The sequence below is a fragment of the Phaethon aethereus genome (assembly GCF_964289735.1).
Source record: "Phaethon aethereus genome assembly, chromosome: 3".
NCBI lineage: Eukaryota > Metazoa > Chordata > Aves > Phaethontiformes > Phaethontidae > Phaethon > Phaethon aethereus.
The window spans coordinates 8,281,048-8,307,255 of NC_138576.1; the positions used below are offsets into that span (position 1 = coordinate 8,281,048).

At 37.5% G+C, this 26,208-nt stretch overlaps 1 protein-coding gene across 1 annotated transcript; it reads left to right on the top strand.

Annotated features, from left to right (window-relative positions):
- Nucleotides 1-6,846: 6,846 nt before the first annotated feature.
- On the top strand, nucleotides 6,847-23,231 carry WDCP (WD repeat and coiled coil containing). The gene is made up of 3 exons (XM_081998119.1): nucleotides 6,847-8,984; nucleotides 17,755-17,875; nucleotides 22,175-23,231. The coding sequence occupies exons 1-3, from the start codon at nucleotides 7,065-7,067 to the stop codon at nucleotides 22,339-22,341; spliced, it is 2,208 nt and encodes a 735-aa protein (XP_081854245.1). The 5' UTR covers nucleotides 6,847-7,064; the 3' UTR covers nucleotides 22,342-23,231.
- Nucleotides 23,232-26,208: the final 2,977 nt, after the last annotated feature.

The following is a 26,208-nucleotide window of genomic DNA, read 5'->3' on the forward strand; positions in this document are numbered from 1 at the left end:
ACATTGTCAACCAACAAGTTTCAATACAGGGTTATGTAAGGCTTATATTGTCCTGACTTACATTACAATAATAATGGATTTTCCCAGTGCAGACAGAGTTTAAGTGACATTTACAGATTATCAAGCTGGGGTAAATCTGTATCTGCTAAGAAAATTATTATCCTTTGTACTTCTTCAAGTCACTTTCAAATGAGAATGATCCATTTATCAGTTAGCCATGCAAGATGTTCCTAAGCTAGCTATCTATCTGATGTGTTTGGTGCAAATTATGAAAATATCACTTCAAAGTATAAATTACCTCATCATGTAAAAAACAAGGTACGAATAAGGGACGTCTTCAAAAACAAAATACATTTAATGCCCATGAAAGAAGAAGACTGGCATAACTTGGAAGCTGAATGTTGACTTACAGATGGAAAGACCTATTAGATCATTCATTCCCTCTCTTTGCCAAGACAGGAACGTTTCCTGAAGAACATTTCATACTCTTCTGCCTAGTCTAATTTTAATAATGTAATTACTGGAGTTTCTATCACTTTCCTTAAGATTCTATTCCATGCAAACACAGCTCAAGCTCAGGAAATACTCCTTTCTAAGAACACCACCAAAAACTTCTTGATTGCTTTATAAAGTGAGCACAAGAGACTGGCATGTGCAGATGGGAGTATTAAGTCACAAAATAGTGGTTTGAGACAGAGAGGGCATTGAGTGGTGGGAGGGATGTGGGATGTAGGAATCATGTAGCTCTAGAAAGGGCTATCAGTGGGCTGATCATTGATAAATGTGCTAGCTGTTACAGACATGCCTGTAAAAACTACACAACCGTTCCTTGGCATGCATCTGTCCTGAGTACTTCAGCTAGACTCAAAAAGCAAGATTCTTTTATCTATTTTAGGTACTTTAGGATGGAATGAATCATACCCTAAAAGTATCTGTTTCTCAGCACTGACTTTTAAGTGAATCAGTAAGCAGGGTCAGACTTAGACAAGTATAGTGTGTATGTCTAGAGATATGTTACAGAGGTGAGGCTCAACTCAGTTGCCCAGTGGGAGCTTGGGTACTACTTTCATGTAGGCAGCCATACGTATAGACCTCAATGCAAGCATGTTAATTTCTGAGATGAATCCCACTCCTACGATTAAATGTGAAATGAATCTCATTCTCTGTGACCATGTTTGCATAACCACCCTTTTTGTACTTTCCTTCCTAATTTCTCACCTATTCTACTTTAGCAATGTGAAAGTCAGAAAAACACCGAACCCAACAGTCTTCCTGGGAGCAAGAATGAAGTTCTCCCCACCCCAATGAACCACAAGAGTCTCTCTCTAAGGGAAGTCTTGGGAGATTCCCTTCACAAAATGGAAGGCTTGGGAGATTAACAGGGGTTGAACAAGATGACGTTAAAGGTCCCCTCCAACCAAACTATTCTATGATTCTATGATTAACAAATGCTCCTACAATTCTACTCCCCCAGACTTGGTGGACTGCTATGTTAAAATTGCATGATATTTGCCTTTCTATTACAGACGAGAGGGAGTTCCAAGAACCACAAACATCAAAAGGTACTGCTGACAACACTCCTGCAAGACTGAGGGATAGCTCAGGTTGGATCAATATGATGGAGCATCTCTGGTGGCTTCTCTGAGTTCCACGGGGATTTCAGAGAATCAGAATCAGATGACTGGCTGCTGTCAATCATATCCTTACTACATTTGGAAAGTTGCCATCTAGCAGCACATCACTGAGTGTGGAAGTGAGTTCACAGAATTTGTGAACTTCTACAAGAAACTGCAAAACTTTTATCTGTGCTCTAGCAGCATCTCCTCCATCATACGTGTCCCCATACTAGATGCCTCTATTTAGCAGATGACAGATCAAGCTAGCCTGTTGCATTTGGCCCAGGCAGTCACTCCAGAAGGGTAAGACCATGGCACTGCAAGTATAAAAGAAATAATCTTAGAAATAAGCTGTGACTTTCCTGCCTGAAGCCTCCTTAGTTTGAATATAGTCTGCATAAAAAAGATCAGGGCCTTACCTTTACATAATTTTTGCATAAATGTTTTTTAGTAACCAATCTTCTTAACAGTTTTCTGAAATAAATTCATGTAAACAATACAATCTTCTATTAGATCTTCCCCACTTTATGTGACATACATACAAAAACGTGCTAGCTAGTGGGTTAAATCCCATTCTAAGAGCAGTAACAGCACACAGACATACCACTGTCAAAAGAATGCCGATTTACATAGCGTGATCAGTAGATCTGCTCTGACAGATTATGTATTTTGTATCTTTATTAACTGTGCATAATTTTTACATTATGTTCCAATTAGCTTGTGACAGATAACTGTTTTTTTGAAATCAGATCTCAAGGTAAAGAAATGTCAACATGGAAAAATAAATACATTACTCAAGCTTCTTGAAAGTACTGAGCTAAATGACACATCGACTTAAATGGGTGAAATCATGGTGAGTAGCTTTAAATAGAAATATTTTTGAAGTAAAAATACCACAAAGCATTAGACATTTAATAAAATTTAGTTAAATTAGTATTCAAAAAATTATGACTTTTACATTTTTATTACATATTGAGCTGGATCTGTCTTCCTCTGAAGTCACCAGGAATATTAACATCAATTTAATTAACCTGAAGCAAGATTTAGCCCAGAAAGAGTTATTTTACCATGAATAAATGAGAAAATGAAGTCTGAATCTCAGCTTTTCCAGCAAGGCACTGAACTCAGATCCACAGAGATATTTAGATACTGATCTCCCACTGGCCAAGAAATATCCAGGTAAATATATTTAAAGAGCCTAGAACTTAGTAGCTCTGATCCATATTGAACTCAACATTTATTCACCATTTCCCAAGACAGGTGAATAGCAAGTATAGTAATGTGAGAAAACAGCAATATAAAATTAGTATTATTAAAAAGGGGTAGCTTAACCTCTGCAACAATGAGGGCTGGATTTATTTTCCAGCATTCATTACGAACAATGGGAACACACGGCTACTAACTAACAGCTATGTGCAACTCGCTGGGTGGTGTTCGGTTTTGGGAGTTTGTACGCTACTTCCAACGACCATCTCCTCCAAAGCAACAGAGACTGGCTGGCTGGAATCACTCTGCAGGACAAAGCCAGCCAAGGTGCCACCAGCTGAAATACCTTGTTTAAACCACAGGTGACATTCTGATCTGGGTTATACCAAAGTTAATCAGAGGCACAGTGATGTCAACAGGATCAGAATCTAGCTTAGTGTCAGTGTAAAGACTGTGGTTGCTCACTGGAGCGTCTCAGACTACTAACAGATTACTCTTCGCATTGCTTTCCCGGGCCTCAAAGCAAAACTGTAGTATTGCCAGGGCAGTTTTCAGTTATTTTGAGTGTGTGCTATATAGATCTGTGCATGGCAATGTGACACAGAAATATTATTTAAATGTTTTACCAGTTCCTGGAAAAAATACACTAGCTGAATGAGGGGAATTTGTTTCCTCCCCGCCTCTCTCTATTTTTATCCTGTTTTTAAAAATGAGGCTGTGCCAAACAAAAGTTCATTGTCTCTTTCATTCACCTTGTGCCTGCATCTGGAACGTGCTTTGATCCCAAGTATAAATTGTCTAAATTCTGTAATCATGGCATAACTTATGTTTTTTTCCCTTTGTATGTTTTACAAGTCTTCCATTATTTACATCGCTTTTTAAAGATAAACTCTGAAAGGTAATATTATCTCAAATTAGTTTCCTCATGTATGGTGTTTATGGAGGTGCTAGAGGATTCTGTTCACACAGAAGTTTCTTGCCCACATTGTTCTCTCCCACTGAAATACCACAGAATGAACCATGGCAGGAAATTTTCCTTGAGATCATCAATGTTATCCCAATGGAGCCTGAGGTTCAAACTCAATTGCTAAAGAATAGACCTTGTGGTGTGTCCAAGCCCTGCAGATTTCAAGAAGCACTGTGCCTTAGAGAGTTAAAAAAAAAGGCCACAGCAAACTCATAAAAGGTTTTCTGTCTCCATAAGTCTGGTTTCTAGTGGGCCTCATCTCACATTCACTGAAGTTGTATTACAAACATTCCTTGTAGTCAGAGATCTCTGAACCTCCTTTGCTTTAAATGAAATGCATAACTCCTTATCCGCTAGGCACCTTTATTGATTTGCTTCAGACTTTCTAGAAAAATTCTACCATAAAGGTGCTATGTGATAGGATACAGCAGGTGAATAATCTTGGTGAACTGAAGATGCTAGAGTTTGGGGAAAAAAAGATCTTAACACTGGACGAAACAGAAATCAGCTGTGAATATATCATGCCTCACTACCTCATCACCTCACTGCCATGCCAGTGAAACTTTGTGGATGTTGTCATTTTTATATCCAGATATCTTGGAGAATTAACAATAAGCATCAGTACATCAGATGAAGTCCTATTTCCTAACGCTTTCAGAGCTAGATGAAAACCTAACTGTGGCTCTGCTAAAAATATTTTTCAAGACCTCAGTGTTTGTGGGACATCCTTAATTCCAAAATTGAGGATGACTCTGTTACTGGCAAGTCTCATAGATTCAGCCTTGTATCACCCTCTGATAGTCAGAGACACTGCTGAAGAGCAGATGCATGCTATGAGCTATGACGAAATGAAAAAAAACCAGCAAAGAAAGTCCATGATCTCAAGATGTCTGCATAGCTGGCAGAACACACATCATCCTTAGTGAAACATCTTCTGAGCATTGAAGTTGTACTGAGGCAGAAATTTCTGCATCCAAAACACATTTTAGGTTGCTAGAATCCAGCTGCAACATAGTTTTGTTACGATATTTAAAGCACCATTCAGAATGTAGATGAGATAGCTGTGCTGAAGAATAGCTTTATCAGTTTCAGTAAAAAATATCAAGAAGACAGCAAAGCAGCGAAGCAGCATTATTTTAAAGCAAAACAAAAATATCTTATACAGACTCTGAAAATTTGTGGGCTGCTGGGATTGTATTTTAATGTAACCTATTCATTACAACTACTATGGATGAAAAGCTACCACTAATATATGACACAATAATCTGGCTACCACTTTGAGGAAGTGCAGAATAGTCAGAGTTCCTGGTGAACAGGTATGGCAGTGTAGCATCTTAAGCATGGCCCGGGCATCTCTGTCAGCAATGGGTAAGGTAAAATGATTAAAAAACATGGTTTCACTGCAAGCACAGACAAGGACCAAAAATTTAGAAGTCTTGCATAAAAAGGAATCTTCTAACATGTGTATTTAACTTCCTCCCCCCCTTTTTTTTAACCTATTCCAGTCCTAACTGCTGGCTTGTCCTTGATGAATATAAAAAAAAGCCTTGACTTGGAATGTAATCTTCATTAAATAACCTACAAAACCCAAGTAGCTGTGAATAAGAATATGGTATGATTACTTTACATAAATTTGGAGTTCTTTATTGGTACTCACCATCCTCAGTAAATACACCTGGAAAAAGAATGCTAAAAAAATTCTTACAACAGAGGTCCAACTGCCTTCATCAAGAGGTCTGTTTTTTCCAGGTAGTACTATAAAAATATATAAAGTATAAATCAGCCAAAGATGCAGATTGTGTATAGTTAAGTCTTAACATCTTTAACCACAGTGACTATATTGATAATTTGCAAACCTCTGCCCAGGTCTATTTGTTTTTTTTTTTAAATGTAAACAGCAAGAGACACAAGTTACATCAAAGCAGAAAGGAGATGCTGGCAAAACAAGAACTATAAAAAGATGCTGAGGATGGGGTTCAGTTACCTGTATATAAGCTTTTAATGCCATCTTAGCCACTCTAGGGACTATCTAGGGATCATCTCTGTTGCCAGCTGCTACTCCAGAATGGCACTACTCTTCTGTAAGTCTTATGCTGTATCTGCCAGACCAGTGTGGCTGTCTCAGATATCCTAGGGCATTGAAAATAGTAATGGTTGCTTATACTTAAGTAATTAATCCCACCCTGACAATTTATGTACAGCGATACGCAAGCTCTGTCCAAGCTAACCCCAGAAAAGGATGTGCTGAGGAGGGAAGAACGGAGACACCCAAGGTAGTCCATCTGAACCAACTCTGGTCCTGAAAGAATATAGACGAAACAAATTGGCATATCCTCACATGGCCCCACTGTGTTGCATGAGTTTACTGGTTGGGTCTTTGTCAACTCAAGAATCTTTGCACGATGTTATGTTACATATTGCAGAAACTGCAGAGTTTAGGGAAACAGGAAAATTTGTCTTCCTCTTTACATTTTGGCTATATGATGAGGGAACAGTACTCAGATACAGGTGGCTGGGAACACCAAGAAAGAAATCAATATATATTTGTAGCTAGGAAATCTGCCCAGTGAAATAAACACTAATCATTTGTCTTTGTTTCTAGACTATTTTGCTTTTTTTAAAATCTCACCTTCCTTCATTCTCTTGTAACTACTAACAGAACAGAGCATGACTTCCCTTTTCTACTTTCCTTTCGTAGCCACTTAGGATCTTGTATCTTTGAAAGATGCTGTCCATCAGAGATTGCGATCTGCCTTGTACAGTTCTCAGGTATGTTTAAATCTTCTTTTATCCTTCAAAGGCTGGCTGAAAGAAGTGTCAGGTCATTATTTCAGGCTGTAGCTTAATACTTAGGCTTAACATTCCATGATCTCTCTCCAGTCTTCACCAAAGACCTTCATTCACTGAAGGTCAAGGTATTACAGTGTTATTTTTAAATATACTCCCAGCAGTGAAGAGTTAAAAATAGACTTCTACGAAAACGTACAGTAATTGGTTAAACCTTGTTAGCCATCACATGAAGATGATAACTCCTCCCAGGAAAAGACATAGCAAAAGCAGCTTTGACATGGATTTATACTTAGAAGAGCAGCTGCAGGCTTACTGGGAAGGAGTTCACAATATAGGCTCTTGGCTTATTAGCAGAAAAAACAGCTTGAGTCTGGAAAGGAAAAGGAAGGAGATACGAGAAAACAATTTCTTCATCGTGATCTGCAGGTGAATTCCATGGATTCTCTACTTTGGAACAAGTACCAGTAGACAGAAAGCTTTTAAAGATGGAGCTGGGAAAGGCAAAACTGCTGAGAACTGGCCTCAATGCTTTATATCAGGCCATCCACCCCGTGCATGGAATTGCCTGGACAGATGGGAGGCAAGTGATACTGACTGCTTTATACTATCATAACGGAGAGCTAAAGTTTGGAGACTCAAGTGTTGTTGGTCAATTTGAACATGTTCATGGGCTTTACTGGGGCCCATGTTGCTCTACAGACACCCCAGCTCTGCTCGCTGTTCAGCATAAAAAGCACGTTAGCATTTGGCAGCTGTGCTACAGCACTGCAGAGAAGAACAAACCCTTGATTTCTCAGACTTGTGAAGTTGGTGAGCCTTTTCCACTGCTTTCCCAGGGCTGTGTCTGGCATCCAAAGAAGGAGGTCTTGGCTGTGCTTACAAAAAAAGATGCTTCAGTCTTGCATGCTGTTCGTACTGACAATACTAGAGTTAAGGCAGATATCAAAAGCAGTGGGCTTATCCACTGTGCTTGCTGGACTAAGGACGGTAATCGTTTAGTAGTTGCTATAAGCAGTGCCCTGCATTCCTACATATGGGATGATGCTCAGAAAACTCTAAATATCTGCTCTTTTTGCCCAGTCTTTGATGTGGGGGGTTTTATCTGTGCTATAGAAGCCACACTGGATTTCCAAATTGCTGTAGCTACCGAGCTTCCTTTAAATAATATCTGTGGTTTGAATGCGGGCATTGCATTTGATATGCCATCCAGTACTGAAGCTGGTTCTTTAATCGCACAGTCTGCTCTGGTGCTTGGTGATGAGGAATACTCCATGGACCTGCGAAGACAGTCCACAGATTCAGACAGATCAGGTGTTGATTCAGTTGCTTCTTCTTTGTCAGGTCCTGTGGATCTAACCCATATTCTTGCAAACCACCGTCGATCTGATCCCGGTCCTCTTATTACTTTGAAATGCAAAGACTCTGCAGCAACAAATGGTCAAGATTCTTCTCACTTGATCTTGGTGACTTTTGAGAGGAAGGTAACCACCACCAGAAAAGTCACCATCCCAGGTATTCTGGTTCCTGATATAATGGCTTTTGACCTTAGAGCTCAGATTGTGGCAGTAGCCTCTAATACTTCTAACATTGTTTTGGTGTATTCAGTAACGTCTTCTTGCATGCCTCATATTCAACAAATCCAGCTGGAAAAGAATGAAAGACCAAAGGGCCTATGCTTTTTGACGGATAAACTCCTATTGATTCTGATTGGGAAGCAAAAGTTCCCTGGGCCTACTCTCATTCCATCTTCAAGTTCAGACAGGTATGTAATGCGTCTGATGATCAAAGAACTGATGCTGGAAGAAGATTCTTCAGCATTGCCTGAGACTAAGCAGAATATGGTTTATAACTTTGAATCCTCTGTGAATATTCCTGGAAAAAGAAAGTTCTTTGAAAATCTTGCCACAGAAGACCAACCTCAAAGCAGAGAGCTGTTAATACCAAGAAGCACAGTTATTCAATCTCCTAGTGGCAGGAGAAGGCTCATCAAAGAAGTAAAGAGCCCTAGTTATGAGCAGAGCTCTTCATCAAGTGTGAGTGACCTGGATGAAAAAAGGCTTCCAGGTGACCACTCAGTGGCCTTGGAAACATTGGACGCTGAACCTACCAATCGTTCAGTGTCTCTTCTTGGTTTTGGAACACCTACCAGGCTTTCCAGCAGACCAACTTCCCCTAAAGTGCAGTTCAATGTGATCCAAGAAACATCAAGTTCTCCTAAAAACCACAGTTTGACAAGTGAAAGAGGAATGAGTCACATATCTAGAAATTTAGAGAGACTTTGTGGCAGCTTCAATGAATTACAACTGAATCTTTCTGAAATAACGGACTTCACTAAAAATGGGAGGAGAATACCTTTAGGCTATCCATGTTCACAGGAACCACCTGTCGTTCATATCACTTACCAGGTAACTTTTTTGTCAGCTTAAAAATATTGTGATAGGACACTGAATTTTTAAACAATCTTGTATTAATTTAGCATTAAATCAAGAGGATGCAGTTTAATTCTTATCAACACATGAGAACTGTAACCTGACTTTGGCATCAAGCTTAATTTAAAATGGTATTATAATTCATCATTGAAACAATAACTCAGGATGATATGGGTAACTTAGAGGATACTTCACATGGAAGATCTGTGTCTGTTATTTCTTCTTTGATTATGCACAACTGTCTTAGATACTAGCTGATTTTGTGTGCATCTATCAAAGAGACGGAACAGAGCCAAACAGTTGTTAATGTACAAAAGGTTTATATGTTAGCTTAGTGTAGAGCTGAGCCTATGAGTAGGGTGGCACAGTAGCCCATGAGAAACATAGTAAATTCAAACACAAGCTCAGATCCAAAGTTTGAAGATAGTTAGACTCATGAAGGCTGAAACAAAGTATTAAATCTGAGATATATGGAAAATTCATGTGGGCATGACATGAAGTTGGCTTATTTCTACTTTAATTTCTCACTAGTAATCTTCACAGAGCCGGACATACTCAATTTGTAAAAAATATTAACACTTCAGATTTTCTGAAAAAAAAACGGTCAATATGTAATTATCATTTCATTAAATAAATAGACAAATGTCAATTCATCATGTTCCTATCCCACCCTTGTTCTGTCAAAATTGCTACTACCTTCAATAAGAATTTCAACTAAGAAATGTAGGTTGGCTAATTATTTCTGGCCATTATTCTTAGTATTATTAGCAGTAATACTAACATACTGATAATATTTTTGGTCGTGCTGATGCTAGTGGTATTTCTGCTAAAACTGGGGTCTCTTTCAGGATGTAGATGCCAATTATAAATGCGTTCTTATCTACTGCAACATAAGCAGCATTATTTCAAAGTAATACATTACATTGTGACGATGATGAAGCATGTACTTCTCAAACAAATTTGATTTCCTTTTACTTTAAAGGAATACATACAGACATCTAAGTACCTCTCCTTAAATGCTCATTAAAGGAACGGTGACTCAATTCAAACATATTCATTAGTTTTTAGCAATTGTTTATTTGGCATTTAAGCAGATTCTAGTATGCTAGGTACTCTGGATAAAAGCAAAGCTTTTGATCTGAATTAGTCAATAATTTAACTTGAATACATTATACAAAATCTGATATGAAAAAAGCAACATCTATTTTAAATAATTTAGGATTTTATTTGCCAAGAAGAAAGCCCTCCTGTTCTCCAGCATGTTCAACTTAATTCTTATTTCTTAACATAAATCAACTTATTTATTTAGCAAGAAGCTCTATCTCTTGGATTCGATTGGATTAACCTTTCCAAAGAGAAGTTTTGTTTGCGACATTACTCTAAGATCTGAAGTCACTGTGCACGTTTGCTTGCACAAGCAGTTAGGATTAATGATCTTGGTTTTTACTTTGTAAGAAAAAAAAAAAAATACTGCTCTGAAATACCGCTAGACTAACTACATTTAGAAAGAAAGACTCTTATTTTTCTGAACCGTTTGGTTTCACATTGAGCCAGCAGAAAGCACCGCTAGTACCACATTATAATGACTCAGAAAAAATGCCACTTAACATCTTTCCAACACACATAGCTTTTCTGTGTAGGTCTCACAACTAATGCCTTGCATAGTTCAGCCCCTCTTCTGAAATCTAACAGGATCACAGCATGATGCCAAAAAATAATGACAAATAGACTGATGGCAAAAAGGCCTCCAGACAGATGGGGAAATATTTTCTTCATAGGCAGCTAATAATTTTCTCAGAAAATAGTTATTTTGATTAGTTTGGATTCAGACATCTGAACCTTGTTCCTCCTTCAGGAGTTGATTAGTGCTCTGTGAGCTCAGAGACCAGCTGGGCTGTGGGTTCCAGCCAGGCTCTGTGTTCACAGTGCAAAAAGTCAGGAAATAGCTTTATTGCGCTATGATATAAATATCAGCCTGTGGAAAACATTCTAAGCTTTAGGAACACTGCAGTCCAGTCAATAATATGGCCATTATCTTCCAGCTTTTTTGCCAAGCGCAAGTCTTCTAAAGTGTTTGTAAAATCCCCAGCACGGCAGAGGTTCAATCTTGATTGAGAAATCTACTGTACTATAAAATAAAATTACCAGTACTGCATAACAATATTTATGCATTAAAAACATAAAAGGAAAGTTTAAAATATAATAGATAAAAATGCAGCAATAATTAAAGGCAATTATGAACACTGTTGTGCAGAAGCATTATTGACACATTTATGTATGTTTCCAGTTCTGCTTAGAAAACCATAATATAAAACAGAATGCGTATTACTTAATAATTCATAATGTCTGCTCACTAAATAGCCTTCAAAACCTTTGTTTTTTCTGTTAGTGCTAGCCTACCTATAACTCCTCTGAAGTCACATTCATGCAGTACTACCAGAATTTATATTCTTTGCAGCCCATAGCCATAAAAGAAAAACATGATCACTCACACTTTGGAAATGTCACTGCACTATCACTTGTGTAATAGCATTCAGCCACCAGAGGTGACTTGATCATTCAACCCTGAAAAGCAAATATTATTGTTCTTTCATCACATACAGACTTGTGATTCAGGATAGTGTGGGAGGGCAGACAGACACAATAAAAGGATATTATTTAAAAAGGAAAAAAAAAAAAGAAGAGATGAGGATCTGTCACAGATTTGTTTCTGTTTCATTTTGCAAAAAGATACTTTTATCATCCTTTTCCCCCAGAAAAGAAACAGCTGCAGAATATTTAAACTAGCCCCATTCAAAAGCTAATTACAGTGGCAATAAAGACAATCTGGATTTGAAATTGATGACATTTAGACAAACCTCTCCAGAAGGAGTAAGATTTATCTTAATCTGAAGAATATCTTAAAACTCCTACATTTTGCTCACAAGCAGTATTATGTCAAAAGTGTATATCACTGAGAGCATATATTGCATAATTAAACAGGGAAAAAAAATCTTTTCAGCAATTAGTCACCATGATTTCCTTTTCTTAGCACTCACCAGTAGTTATATACAAATCAATTTGTACTTTTATAGCATCTTCATACAATTTACTATGGGAAACTTTATTGCTGAGGTCAGCTATAAAATAAACAATTTTTTTACACAGAGCTGAGAGATGAATAGAAAGGATCCAAATATAAGGCAATAAAGTTTTTCTGATAGAAACACATGAAGTAGCGATAAAGAAGGGGGGTATAAGGGTGGCACAGTAAAACGAGCACAGACCAGGCTGCAATAATCAGCTGTAATAAGACCATGAACCTTTCTGAAATCCAAAGGGCAATTTTGACTTAGGTCGAGCAGTAGAAAGAAAGTCATGAAAATGATGGAAGAGGAAGGTGATATGACTGCTCCCTGGAGTAAGAAACTAGCCAGCCATCCTGAAGTTTAGAAGGAAGAGATTTAGGATGACCAAAAAAGACAGACCTGCAGTAGTCAAGAGAAGGTGTGATTAATGCATGGATAACATTTTGAGCAAAGGTTGAGGGATTTGTTAAGAACAAATTCTGACAACAGTGTTCTAAAACTGATCAATAGCAGACAAGCAGGGTTTGTAGACACCACAATACCTTTTATTAGACCAGATGATTCATTTGTTGGATACATTGATGTAAAGAAAAGGAATATGTAATGTTAAAAATGAATCCAAGTTTTCATACTGTGCAAAGAAAGTAAAGATCTGAGTTAAAAAAACTCCACACTCAAAACATAAAGATCATGGAAGCACAAGCATGAAGACAAAGGGTATATCTTAGATGACAATACACCTGAAACGTCAGTTGCAGAACTATTCACAGGGAGCCAAGAGTAGAGAAATCCTAGCATCATATCATCTGAAATGCTGATATGCACTATAAATGCAAACCACACTGAGATTTAAGCACCCCTGAGCACCTCAGATCTCTTCCAACATTAACATTTTACAGGCTTATGCTTCTCTGACAGGTTAATTAGGGTTGCAGTTGGAATGTCCCATATAAGGGTGAGCAAAGATACTAAGATCTCCACCAAAAAAAAATCAGGATCTACCAAAAATCAAACAGGAATCACAGCAACAGTAGAAATCATGACAAGAAATGGGAGCAGTGCAGACTGCCAAACCTAATTAATACTACCTGTGGCAAAGCTGCACAAGGCATAATGTGACACAGTACTTTGAATGTCAAAAATCATAGTTCTCATTCCTCTTCAGTGCTCCTCCTTAGCCATCTAAGTCTATTTCCCTTGTCTTCTGGGCCAGATCCTCCACGTCTATTTAATTTACTATTTTTTTCTTATCCTACACAATGAATGTGGCAGCAAGGCAGAAGCAAGCTGACTAATGGATATTAAGGTATCAAAACTGAAATTACCACTGAAACACAACACAAACAGCTGAAATCAAGGGTTTAAGAAAATGAAAACAAAGTCCTAGGCAACTACAGCCTATTTATCTTACAATGCATAGATGTGACTGACTAACCTGATACCTTTCCATTGTAAAAGGACAGATTATTAACACAAAGAATATGAAGAATATTTAAAATACCTGTAATTCAGTACAGTACTTGAAATCATGCCACAGGGGAAATTATTTGTGCAACAGCAGCAAATAGGGGTTAATAGAAGAAATAGAAGTCGGTTAAGGAATTAGCTGGAAGGAAGTTAGCAAACCGTTATAGTAATATACAGAAGAATGGAAGAAATTTGGTAGGGGATTGTCTCATGATTGATATTCAGGCTAATCTAAAAGTTTCATTAATGATCTGATGAGATATGCTAATAAAATCTACATGTGGCATAAAGTCAGTAGTAGGATAAGAAGTAGTCAATAGAGGATCAGGATATCGCACCTGTAAGTTGATGACCTTAGCATCTAGAATAAAAGATGGATTGAAATGGACTAACATGAAGTGCATAGTGATATATTCCAGGATTAATAGAAGAAATTTCTGCTATAAACTGGAAATTCATTAGTGGAAACAACCAACGATGACAAAAGTTCACATGTGTTAAGTGACAAGATGATTATGAAACAAAAATGTGGCAAGTTTATGAAAACAACAAAGGCAGTCTTTGGGTACATCAGTGAGGTACCTCCAGTAAGTAGTGCAATATTGGGCAACACAGCCGTGAGGCCTCATCTGGAAAACATTTAACATTTCTAGACATCCATGTGCAAGAAAGACACAGTCAAACTGCAATTTATCACTAACCCAGTGTTAGTAAAAACAACTCTGATTGGTAGCATATTCTTATTTACCTCACTGTTTCATGAGTCGTTGAATTCAATTTCATTAAGATGATCTTAGCATCCAGGCAAGTGTAGGCAGTGCATTAGGAAATGCAAGATAAATAGTGAAAAAGGTCGAGAGGCAGAAAAAAGACATGTTTATTTATCATGAAGACTTATGGTGTATAACATCTAATCCAGGAACCCTTTTTACCTTTGTAAATAATTTTCTTCCCATATACATTTGCATTCCAAAACATGAGTTTTGAAAGACAGTCTGGCAACGCTGTGATGGGCTGGCTGCAGCCCAGAAGACCCTTATAGGTTATAAAATCTGATCAAGGGGCAGGCTGACACAGATGAACGAAAACAATTCTTGAATTAATGGTTTCTTTCTGTTGGATTTGTGTTGAGGGAGAGTTGGGCCTCACATACTACAGGAAGTTGGCTAAAGAAACTTAATCTGAAAATACCTACTCATGTATGTGCAAATATATTTGTTTCTTCTGTGATTAATGTCTTCTTAGGCTACCAATAAACTTTGGTTTAGGATAAAACAACTAACATTAAGGGCTTTTAATCTGAGAATTGCAAGTCTTCTGGCTTCTACTGGAGATAAAATAGTAACACAGCAAAACCAGAGATACATATTTTGGGAAGAGGTGGATTAAATTTAGATTTGACTAGAAAATCGTCTTTGGGTTAAGGCATGGAAATGGGAAGTACTGAGGTGAGTTTTTAGTTGTATTTTTAACTCTGTCACAAATTACTTGCATGACCTTGAGTGAATCTCCACTTCCTGTGTAATGATTTGATCGTCTATAAAAAGGGAATACTAACAGTTACCTACCTCTTAAGAAGGCATGGGTTTAAATCAGTTAATATATGGTATGACATGTGTGAACATATTCCTTAAAGAGACGGTATGTTGTCATCACTTAAAGTAAACATTAAACAGAAAAGTCTAAATAATTAGAAGATTAAAACAGAGAAAGATTCTTGACCTGGCAGAATTTGCCAGCAGACAAAAATAAAATGTAAAGATGATTAAGTTTATCATTATAAACAGAAGTATATGACAGAGAGACTAGCTAATATGAATGTTCACAAGTGATGAAGGACAAACAACTCTGAAACTTAAGCTAAGCTTTGAGGTCTGTACTTGAAACACTGGTTGGGATAAAAACTAGATGCCATGTAGTTTTGTACAGAGAAAAATGTCTTTCAATTCTAATGGCTGTTCCAATAATAACTTGCAAGGCTAAGTAGGAAACATGAAGTCATCCTTAATATACACTTCCATTCAACTGATTTCAAGCCAACAGAGGCAGAGCTAGATTGTTTTCTGATTATTCTTGAGTTGAAGCATATCTGCATGAAAAAATGAACCACTCTGGTCAAGGCAAGTGCCTGTCTCATTTACAGTCCACCTCTTTCTATAATTCATTAACTGAAGTACAAGTTTGAATAAACTCTGCTATTTCAACCTGAGTTCAGAGGAATGAAGTAGTTGTCTGATGCACTAATCCACAATATGCAGCAATGAAAAGTTTTGCACAACTACCTGTAAGGGCAAATAGCATCTTTGCAATGTAAATGCAAAGCACATGCTCACTGCTGAACATTCAGCCCACTGAGTTTTAAGTGTATTTAGGTTCAATAGATTATAGTACTGTATAATTTGAAGAGACCTAAAAATGACAATGAAGTTCTGTTATATAGCTATAGCTGTAATAAAAAGTTACTATAGCTTTATGACTGAGAAAATGATACTTCTTTGATGCATTCCTTAGGTATTTCCCTATTAATAACACAGCAACAAATTTCTGGCTGTTCTGAATGGGAAAAGAGATGAGAAGATCTCTGAAAGTTGGAAAGTTCACATTTTTAATGGAAAGATATTTTTACAGTTCTTACATCTTCAATCAATCATAACACATAAATAACAATCAGCCATAGAATATTTGCATGTCCAATTTATGACAGAGCGGGAAAAAATACTTTTGCAACAGTTGGTAGACATTCTGCTTTTACAGAATCCAATGTGGTTGCATGACAGCATATACATACTACGTAGAGAAAAATGAAAGTGATTGGATTCAGAAAGGTTGTTACACAGCAAAAAAAGCATGTGTTCACTGAGAGAGCGACTGAGTCAAAAGACAGCACAATTAGAAATGAAGACAAGTATTAAAAGAGACATTTATTTAGTCAAAGGTTAGATTACTATGCACAGAAAAAGAAGATGCAGCTGTGAATTCATTCAACTGTAGGCTTCATATTAGCAAGAAAGATTCAATGGTATGAGGTAGACACAGACAGGGTAGGACTAGAACAGGAGTTAGGATAGATGACATCTTTTCAACCCATTTAAAATGTTAACTTGGATTCCTTCTGAATGTACAAAACAGAACAAAACAGGAAATGGGATAAATAGACTGTTCATTCAAATAAGAAATATGCTAAATCTGGGGGTATTGCAAACATAAGGGATGCCAAAGGAAAAAAAAAAAACACATAACACATGGTAACTACACAGGTGGAAAGTATGGAGAGAAAACAACAAAATTAAATTCATAGGACAAAGTATAGAAAGATTATTTAGAAGAAAATGTCCATTTCACATATATTTTACAATGGCATTGAGTCACTGGAAAATTTTTAATGCTAGAATGACTTTCAGATGATAGCAGATAGGAAAATGTAAATGCAAATATATATCCACTCCATAACCACATTAGCTCAACTATTTTGTGGTCCTTGCACTTTGCAGTAATTGGAATGATGGAACAAAGGTGCTGATTCTCAAGGCCAGCTAAACTTCATGAAGCGCAAATATGCCACCTTTATATTCAAGTGTGTTCTTTTAGTGAATGTCAGAGCAAATTCCAGAGCTGTGAATCCATACATTCCCTCTCTCTCAAAGAAAGTCACAGGACTCCCAAGCTACCTTGTTACGACAGCTTTTCAGAGAGACTGTCTCTATGTCCAGTCTCTCTGCAATTCTCTCTGTGCCAGAACTGAAGTTATTTTACTGGGGTGGAATAGCTGACCAATGAGTATCAAAACCACACATGTGTGCAACTGAAACTGAACAGACTACTCACTTGCTCTGGTAGCATCTTGTACAACTTTATTCCAGGGATGATATATTCTCTTCCACTGAATTGACTCTTTAGGCAGAAAGGCCCAATGTACACATGTACGCATGACCCAATATATTATATATACAGCGCTGATGCAGTTTTGAGCTGCATGAGCACACAAAGCAAAATGCAAAGAGGCATATTCCTCTTCACACAGGACTATGAGATTGCACTTAGAATTGCACTGCATGACGGTGTCATCTACAAATTGTAACAAAGGCAGACAAAGAAAAAGCAAAATGACTAAAGAACTGAAAGGAATAAGAGCAGAGGAATGGTTAAAAGAACTCAGGCACAATGTCAAAGCCTTTAACAAGATCTTTTCTTTTACATATATGCATTTGAAGAGAAGTTTTTCAAATGGAGCAGTTACTGAAGAAACAAAAGATGTTCTCCTCTGTGATGGCAAGATCCATTTGAATTTAGTCCAGCAGCTGTTTGATCTACCAATTATTGAAATGAAACATGGTATGTTCTTTTTATTTCTGGTATTTGGTTTCACCTAAGATTTTTAGCATGAAAGAGGCATTTGTGGTAGAATAGCTACCCCATACCGTAGTAAACTGAGATAGCTAACTTTTTTTGTTAAGTATGTGTTTTCCTTTGTCTGAAATACAGCAGAGTGTCTCTCGAAATCACTTAAATGCTAACTGCAGGACTACCCATTACCAGAGTAGTATGTTAGATGCCTCTACAGAGGAAGGAAGGCTGCGAAAATAACCAGTACACTGTGTTACTTGCAAACAGAAATGCTTCCTGAGACCTTCTGGCATTTTGCTTTGCCCGTCTTTACAAGTATGTCCCAGACCCAACAATAGAGAGTAGGTTAGAGAAAAATTTGTTCTCAGAACATTATATATATAAAAATACACACATATATGTTTCATGTAGCATTTGAGATTATTTTCACATAAGATAAACAATGAAGCTCAATGTTCTAATTTGCCAGTCTCACATTTCTACCACCCACCCCTGATTAACTTGTAAGGACAGAAGCAGCTAGGGAAATCGTAGTCCCAGACTGGTCTCTGAATGAACTTGTTCCTATCTGTTCATGTATGCTACCTTCTCAGCAACATACATACTGTTATTTTTTAGCCATTTCTCTATAAACCTTCTGATGGCTTTTCTCATCACAATCTAAGTATACTATGATCTTACAGTACACAGTAGTTGGCTATAATTATGATCTCCTTGCACAGTTTCCACACTGATATCCATAAATCTCTTATCTCTTGTCTTAGCCCCTGACAGGCTGAGACATATTGGCTTAATTGGTATACTCTGTTTTATGAGAAATGAATTCAACTGTTGGTGAAATCAAAAAGAAAAGTAATAATATAAGCTTTAGTTTCCTAAATAACGACAGCTACATACCAGGCTGCTATATAGTAGGCTTATTCATGAAAAAGAAACCAGGCTTGGGATGTTAGTGGTGCTGTCACCAAGGACAGTCAGAAAAAGAGAGACATAAAATATGCACCATTCTGCCATTCATATTCTGCTTATCTCCTTGTTGTTGATGAGACCACATGTCATGGTTTAACCCCAGCCGGCAACTCAGCACCACACAGCCGCTTGCTCACTCCCCCATGGTGGGACAGGGGAGAGAATCAGAAGAGTGAAAGTGAGAAAACTCATGGCTTGAGATAAAGACAGTTTAACAGGTAAAGCAAAAGTTGTGCAAGCAAGCCAAGCAAAACAAGGAATTCATTCACCACTCCCCATGGGCAGGCAGGGGTTCAGCCATCTCCAGGGAAGCAGGGCTGCATCACGCGTAACGGTGACTTGGGAAGACAAATACCATCACTGCAAACATCCCCTCTCCCTTTCCTTCTTCCTCCCCCAGCTTTATATACTGGGCATGACGTCACACGGTATGGAATACCCCTTTGGCCAGCCTGGGTCAGCTGTCCTGGCTGTGTCCCCTCCCAGCTCCCTGTGAAACCCCAGCCTGCTCGCTGGCAGCCCAGCACGAGAAGCTGGACTGTCCTTGACTTCTTAGGAACAACTGAAAACATCAGAATGTTATCAACATTATTTTCATCCCAAATCCAAAACACACCTAACTTCTATGAAGAAAATTAACTCTATCCCAGCTGAAACCAGGACACCACAAGAACAAAGACAAGGGGCTACAAATACAACACAGATCAGGGGAGCTGCCTTTATCCAAGACACACTGGGACATTTCAGTTTTCCCCTGGCTTACAGCAGTTTCTGAGAGTTGTTCCAGAAAATAAAGATGTGCAGGTTTCATATTTTTGTCAACAATCTCTCTGGACTGTACAGTGCAGTGGAGGTACATATGAAAAAACTCCACTTGCTGTAGAGGCCTGAGCTATTTCCCAGCAGGCTTCTGCCCTTGCATGGCATGGAGGATGCCATTTTTAACCTGCACTTCCAGTTCCTGATTTTGGAAACAAATTCCCGTATTGAAAAAAGTGGTTTAGAATTCAGTATGAAAATAATAAATAATGGGCCTGAGAAAACTGATTTCCAGCTCTATAGAACAGTTGAATATTTAATATTTAATTAGAATGCTACTCCTTAATTTCATGCATTAGATTTCTGAGATATCAAAAGGACAATGTTTCAGAATCATCCTAACATGTCCCACCTTCAGTTCAACGTGGTGCTCAGCTTTTCTGAAATTGAGTCTGTTTGTTGACAGCAAAAAGAACAACTGAAACAGGAATCTTTCTAAAACTCACCAAATCTTGTAAAATTATCAGGTTTGGGGCAGAAGTAGTTATGTAGATCTTCAGTTCTGACCAGCACAGGTTTATATTCCTAAACCTTTCCTTTGCCACAAGGCATGAATACTAAATGTGATGTTTAAAAATATCACTCCCATCTTCTAATACTGTGTAATTAAAGTGGATGTAATGAAGAGCGTGCTTGTATTGCAATGACAGCCTAGCATTCTTTACTATGAATAAACTCTTAAACTGCAAAATATTGGAAAAAAGAAGTTTACAGCTGTAGGCCAAATTCATACCCACAGCAAGGCTATTAAGATCATCAGAGTTAGATGAGCAATGAACTTGGCGTCGTCATATGCACTTTAAGCCCAGGACTACCATTACCTGTACTAAATATAGCCTGTCATGTAGTGCCCTGATATTAACACACAGAAGTTTCTCTTTTTGGTGGGTCATCATTGTAATAATTATGCATAGCAAAAGGGTATTACGTTTTGCCCAAGGTTTTTCCACCATTGAAATATTTTGTGGGATATGCTTCAAAGCAAGTGTTACCAACGACACAGAGAATTTCAGACATTTCAATGGATGAACAGAAAAAGTCACAAGAATGGGACAAAAGAGTATGCTTTATCAGTTTGACCAACAATGTAACTATTGATTCAGACAGCAGAATTTCCACTTGCAGGCCCATTGCTTATGGAATCTGAAGTCTGCCCAGCATGAGAAAGCAAGCATTAGGAGTAGATTAAAGATTCATGGTGTTGAATGACAATCTTCTTATGATGTAACAGGTGATATGACAACATGCAATAGTGTAGCAGCCTGGAAAAGTGCTGTGTTAATAGCATAAGGAGGGAAGATTTGCCTTGCCCAGGAACATGCTTTGGTATGACTGACAAAAATTACACATGGTTCTTCTGGATTTTCTACACTTCCTTTTTTCACGATCCTTTTCAAAATACGGTTTTACCTCCCAAAATTAAAAATTTCAACAACAGAACATAACATGGCTTTCTTTACCTCAGATGCCAGCTAATACCCCTGCTCAGTAATGACAGGATCATATGCTCTAAGAAAAACGTGTGATGCAAGGGCTCCCACAATGTGTTTCAGTTGCCACAGACTTTTAAAAATTTTTCATAAACTGTCAAACTGAAAAAAAGAGGAATAGAGAATTCACTATTTTCTACAAGAACTGCAATATCCAGTCCAAAAGGAAACAGATTAATCACTAGGAAAAAAAAAAAAGGTACATATAGCTTCACTGTCAAAGGAAAATAAAAAACAAAGTGGGAGCAGGTTTATTTTCTGCTTCTATGGAACACAGAAAGTGAACCTGAATGGTTTTGATGTCTTGTTTTTTAATCTTGCCTTCCCTCCCCCCCAAAAAAGGATTAAAAATGTCATTCAGACTTTGTTCATTCTCTTCTTTATGATAAGATTCAATAATTAAAGAATGAGAAAATTTATTACATCAGTTTTTGTAAATCATCTTTTCTAAATCATGGTATCTCTTGTAAATCATCTTCAAGGTGTAAATTCCATTTGCTATCTGAATTTGAAAACATACTGAACAATCTTGGCTTGATAGTAAAAGAGATGGAAACACCTACTTCCTTCTAGAACAAATACAGCACAATCATTTTCTCTGCCAACTTTTTCAGTTGTTACGATCTCTTCATCATTTGGGTAGAGCAAACGAGCAAAAAGGATAAGCAGAAGTAGATGTCACTAGAACGAAAGTCAGCATGGAAAGGCTGTCTGAGTTTTCAGAAAATGGAGAGCTAGTAAAGATGCACCTTGGTTTTCAACTTAACTTAAATAAGAGACAAAATGCCTCAAACCTTTCAAGACCCTTCATTTAGCTGCCCTTCACATTTACACACAGGTGTGTTTAGCATGGATTGTCAGACCTTAATGTCATTAGCGTAATAAGGCTTTAGTGCACAAAAAGAAAGCCTGCTCTGCTCGCATGCTGGCTGACTTTTTAAAACGTGCTTGTACATTTTACGTAACCAAAGCAGTACACTCATTTTCTTTTTTTGCTTAATTTTTGTAGGCTCTTCTTGGATTGTGCTCACTGCAGACAAGGATGGCTTTGTGCCATTAACATTCAAAGCAACACAAGAGATAATCATAAGGGATGGAACTGACAGTTCAGAAGTCTGTGGAGGTCACTCCTACAAAAAAAGCATTTCAATGCGACCACCAAGCAGAGTGACATAATTTCTTCACAAAGAACACTAATGAGCTTCTTTTCTAATACAATACAGAGACATTCTGCAGTGTCAGAAACTGAGTGACTAGAAAGCTGTCTTCACTACTTTCAATGTATTTTACCTGTAAAATCTGTGGCATGGTTACACTATAGCTAAATCCTAGGGTTGGCTGGACCCTCATGATTTCTTCTGAAGGATCAGACCTAGAGTGAAGTTTACCACAGCTGTTATTAATGGCTGCCAGTGGACTGCAGCAGAGAGACTAGCCTCTACTTTTAATTGTGGTCGGGATGTTCCTGGAGAAACAATATTATGCTAAAAATTATGCAGCAACAACAAATCTAGGTAATGCATGTATACAATCCATACAAAAACTGAAGAAAAATATAACTATAAAGAGCTTTAATATTCATTAAGGAAAACTGGGAAGGAAAGAAAAAAAAAAAAACCTGCTTCAGGCTCTCTTTGCTGTTCCAGTTGGATCCCATGCAAACCTGCAACGTTTTCAGAAATGCTTAATTTTTATATTAAAATGTTCCATTTCTAAGAAGGCTGCATCACTGTCTCCTGTCAGTGTCTTACGCAGCATGTAGATTTATACATGCACACAGAAGAGAAAGAAAAAACCTTGCAAGGTAAATTAAGGATCAAAGACATTGAACGTAAATTTCATTTGGCTAAATGCAAGTGTCTACACTGAACTTGTCATCTACACTCCTGTATGATCAGTTAAAAAAAGGAAAAGCACTTCTACAGCAGGTTACTCATGCCCTAACATATATTTCTAAAACTGATCATGGTGAACCAGCCCTATTAAGTAAGTAAGTGCCTATTCCTTTCCACTGACTGCAAAAGCAAGCTAGGGTGACTAGATTAAATACAAACATTTACATTTAGTCCCACGAACCTCACCCTCAGAGACAAGAGGCAATATGGATGCACCTGAGAAGCAGGCAGACAGATTCATGGAAGTTAAACTATCATGATTATGGTGACAGAAATAGGTATAAGGGAAGAACTGAATGAATTACCCAACTTTTCTTCCTCTAAATGCAAAGATGGGTAAAGTGTAATGAATGGGCCACGTGTGTGAGGCCCAGCATTTTGTACTGCTGGACAGGCCCCAGCAGAAACCATGGAAAGGCATGCCTGCTTCACCTTGTACATTCAGGGAGACATAAAAGGAAAGAGACTTATTTAAGCTACTATTTAAGATTCATTTTTCAGACTGTGCATTTGGGTCTTTTTAATACTCCTGGAGAGTCTTTTTTCCCTGCCTGGGAAACATGGCAAGTCTACTTATAGAGAACAGATATTCTAAAATCCAGTTCCAATACTTCACTCCATACCAAGGCTGGATCGAGAGAGCAGATCTATGGTCTGATTGGAAGTTTGGCATTAGTACCATGCCAGTGATGCAGCCAAAAATATCATGAAGAACAGTTTCAATTCTTGAAATAAGGAAACAGTTTCAATTCATTGAAATAAATCATGTCCTTCTCATGCAAGTATCCTCCCAGGAATCATCATTCTAAATCGTCTACACGCACAGGTATGCAATGTAGCTGGGTAAATCTGTACTATGTTGTTCACAAAGATCTTTTTAGAAGCCTCAAGGAGCATTCCAGTTTGGAAAAAAAAAACAAACAACAAAATAAATCTGACCTTTTAACTATTAAACACATCTATTACTTTACAGTTGTTTGGTTAATGGGATTGCCCACTACCTTGCATCAAAATTGTGTTCAAAAAGGTATTTGTATTATTACTGCTTTAAAAATTTGGGTGAAGTCATGCTTTCCTTCACTGAAATCAGCCCAAATAATTGAAATCAAATAAGTAACACAGAAGTTCACAGACTTAGCATGATCAGGGAAAATGTTATCTGATTTCTAAATGACACAGCATATTTTGAAGCAGCAGTTTCTAATCCTGCAAATACACTTGAACAACATCCTTGTGTCTTACAACAGTATCTGGTATTCACAATACTTATGCTAACTATGGTCAAGTAAAATACAACTTAATTATAACTAATTAGAATGATAGGAGGATATCTTTTAGAGGAATACTTAGGCTCAACAAAAGGAAGAACTAAAAGGGAATTTTTATCACAAAAATTATCTTCTACGGGTGGTAGTCCCATAGTTTGGTCCACCTGAAATGAGGCTAATGAAACACAAAAAATATGTTAAATGGAACAGTACTGCACTCTAAACATATGAACTTGAGGAAAAATGGGATTGAGCCCGTCAGGTTGATAACACACCAAGACATTTTTATTTGTACTGTATAGTTTCTTTGAGTTCATTACATACATTATTCATAAAGACCTCCTTGTTGATAGAGAAATTCTCACATTCCACCTTTTGTCATCTTCATGCCTTAGTGCTGTTCCAACAGCCAAAAGAGGAATTCTGGAAAGGTGAAAATCTTAACTAGCAGAGATCAGCACATGTCTAGGCATCAACGACTTATAATTATCACTAGACATTTCATTATCAGTCTGTCACACTGCCATTTTAATTTTTCATGTATTACTCTTCTATAGAACAAACAATGTTGAGAAGATCAGGAGTGAAAGGAGCTTCTTTGAATGGCTATCAAAGTTTAGGCTGGTAGAGATAAGAAGAAGTAAATAAACTTTTAGATGACAAAACAATTAGTTGCAGGGAGTAACTGTCTGTAATATTCAAAAACTTAGTTCTGTGATGCTTAACGAACTTTTGGATTTGTTATACTTTGGTGACATTGTTTTCCCCTGATGTATGATTCAAAGGTTATTGAATCTAAGTAGGAACTAATCTGCCTGAAGGTGCTATCATCAGACAGCACAATTAGTCTGGTAACAAATGAGGACCTCAGTTCACCTTGTTGGACACTTAATTTTATAGGAAGGTTTAAGAAAAATATACTATATATCAATTAAAATTGTATAATGTTGAAGAATAGCACTGCTCCCCCCTTATGAACACACTATTATCTACATATATTTGAAAATAAGTGTTTAAATCATATACATGCACTTAAAAATGGAAAACAATTAATGAAAAAATATTTGTTTTCAGGTAATTATTTAGGGGTGCAGTGCAGAACTATCTTTATATAAGATAGTGTCTATCACAGGGCTGTAAAGTTAAAATTGAAAGTAATAAAAGCACTGGAAGAACTGCTGAAGAGATTTATGCAAAGCAGAGGACAAATTTTCAGCTTTGGTTTGGATGGAGAACAGATGGAGAATCAGTGGAGAGATGTAAGACGACTGTTCTATTAAGCACAAGCTGTACAGAAAATTTTTGCACAAACAGCGATAAAGGCATGTGGAAATATAGAGTTTGTACTAAATGAGTTGAGCAGACAGTAGGCTATGAAAAGGAGAAAAGCATAGATTCAGAAGCATTCACCGTCCTCCAGAAGTGCTATTTTATAGGGCCAAAATTGATCAGTTTAGAAAAAAGGGAGTTGTTCAGATCACCTAAATTTCATGAAGGCGCTAACCCCCACTTTTAGGCTCCTTATTTCACCAGCAGAAAGGACAGGCTCCTCTGGAAAAATAATGAGACTACTGGCACTATGTTTCTGTCCGGAGTCACCCAGTAGGGGAGTCTGTCTCCTGGAATTAAAACAGAGGAAAGCTAGGAAGAGTAGGAGCTTAAATCAGAAGTCAAAGCAGAATGACTACACTCAGTATGCCATACCAGTGGCACTAAGAAGACTAAATGGTGTACCAGCTCCTCCAAAACATTTCGCCTGTGGGGAATAAACAATATACCAGAAAGTCTAAATTTCCATTTTAATTACCTGCATCTTTATCCAGCACATTTATATGCATCCTAGTATATTTTTAGGAGTTGGTATAACTTTACTTAAAAGT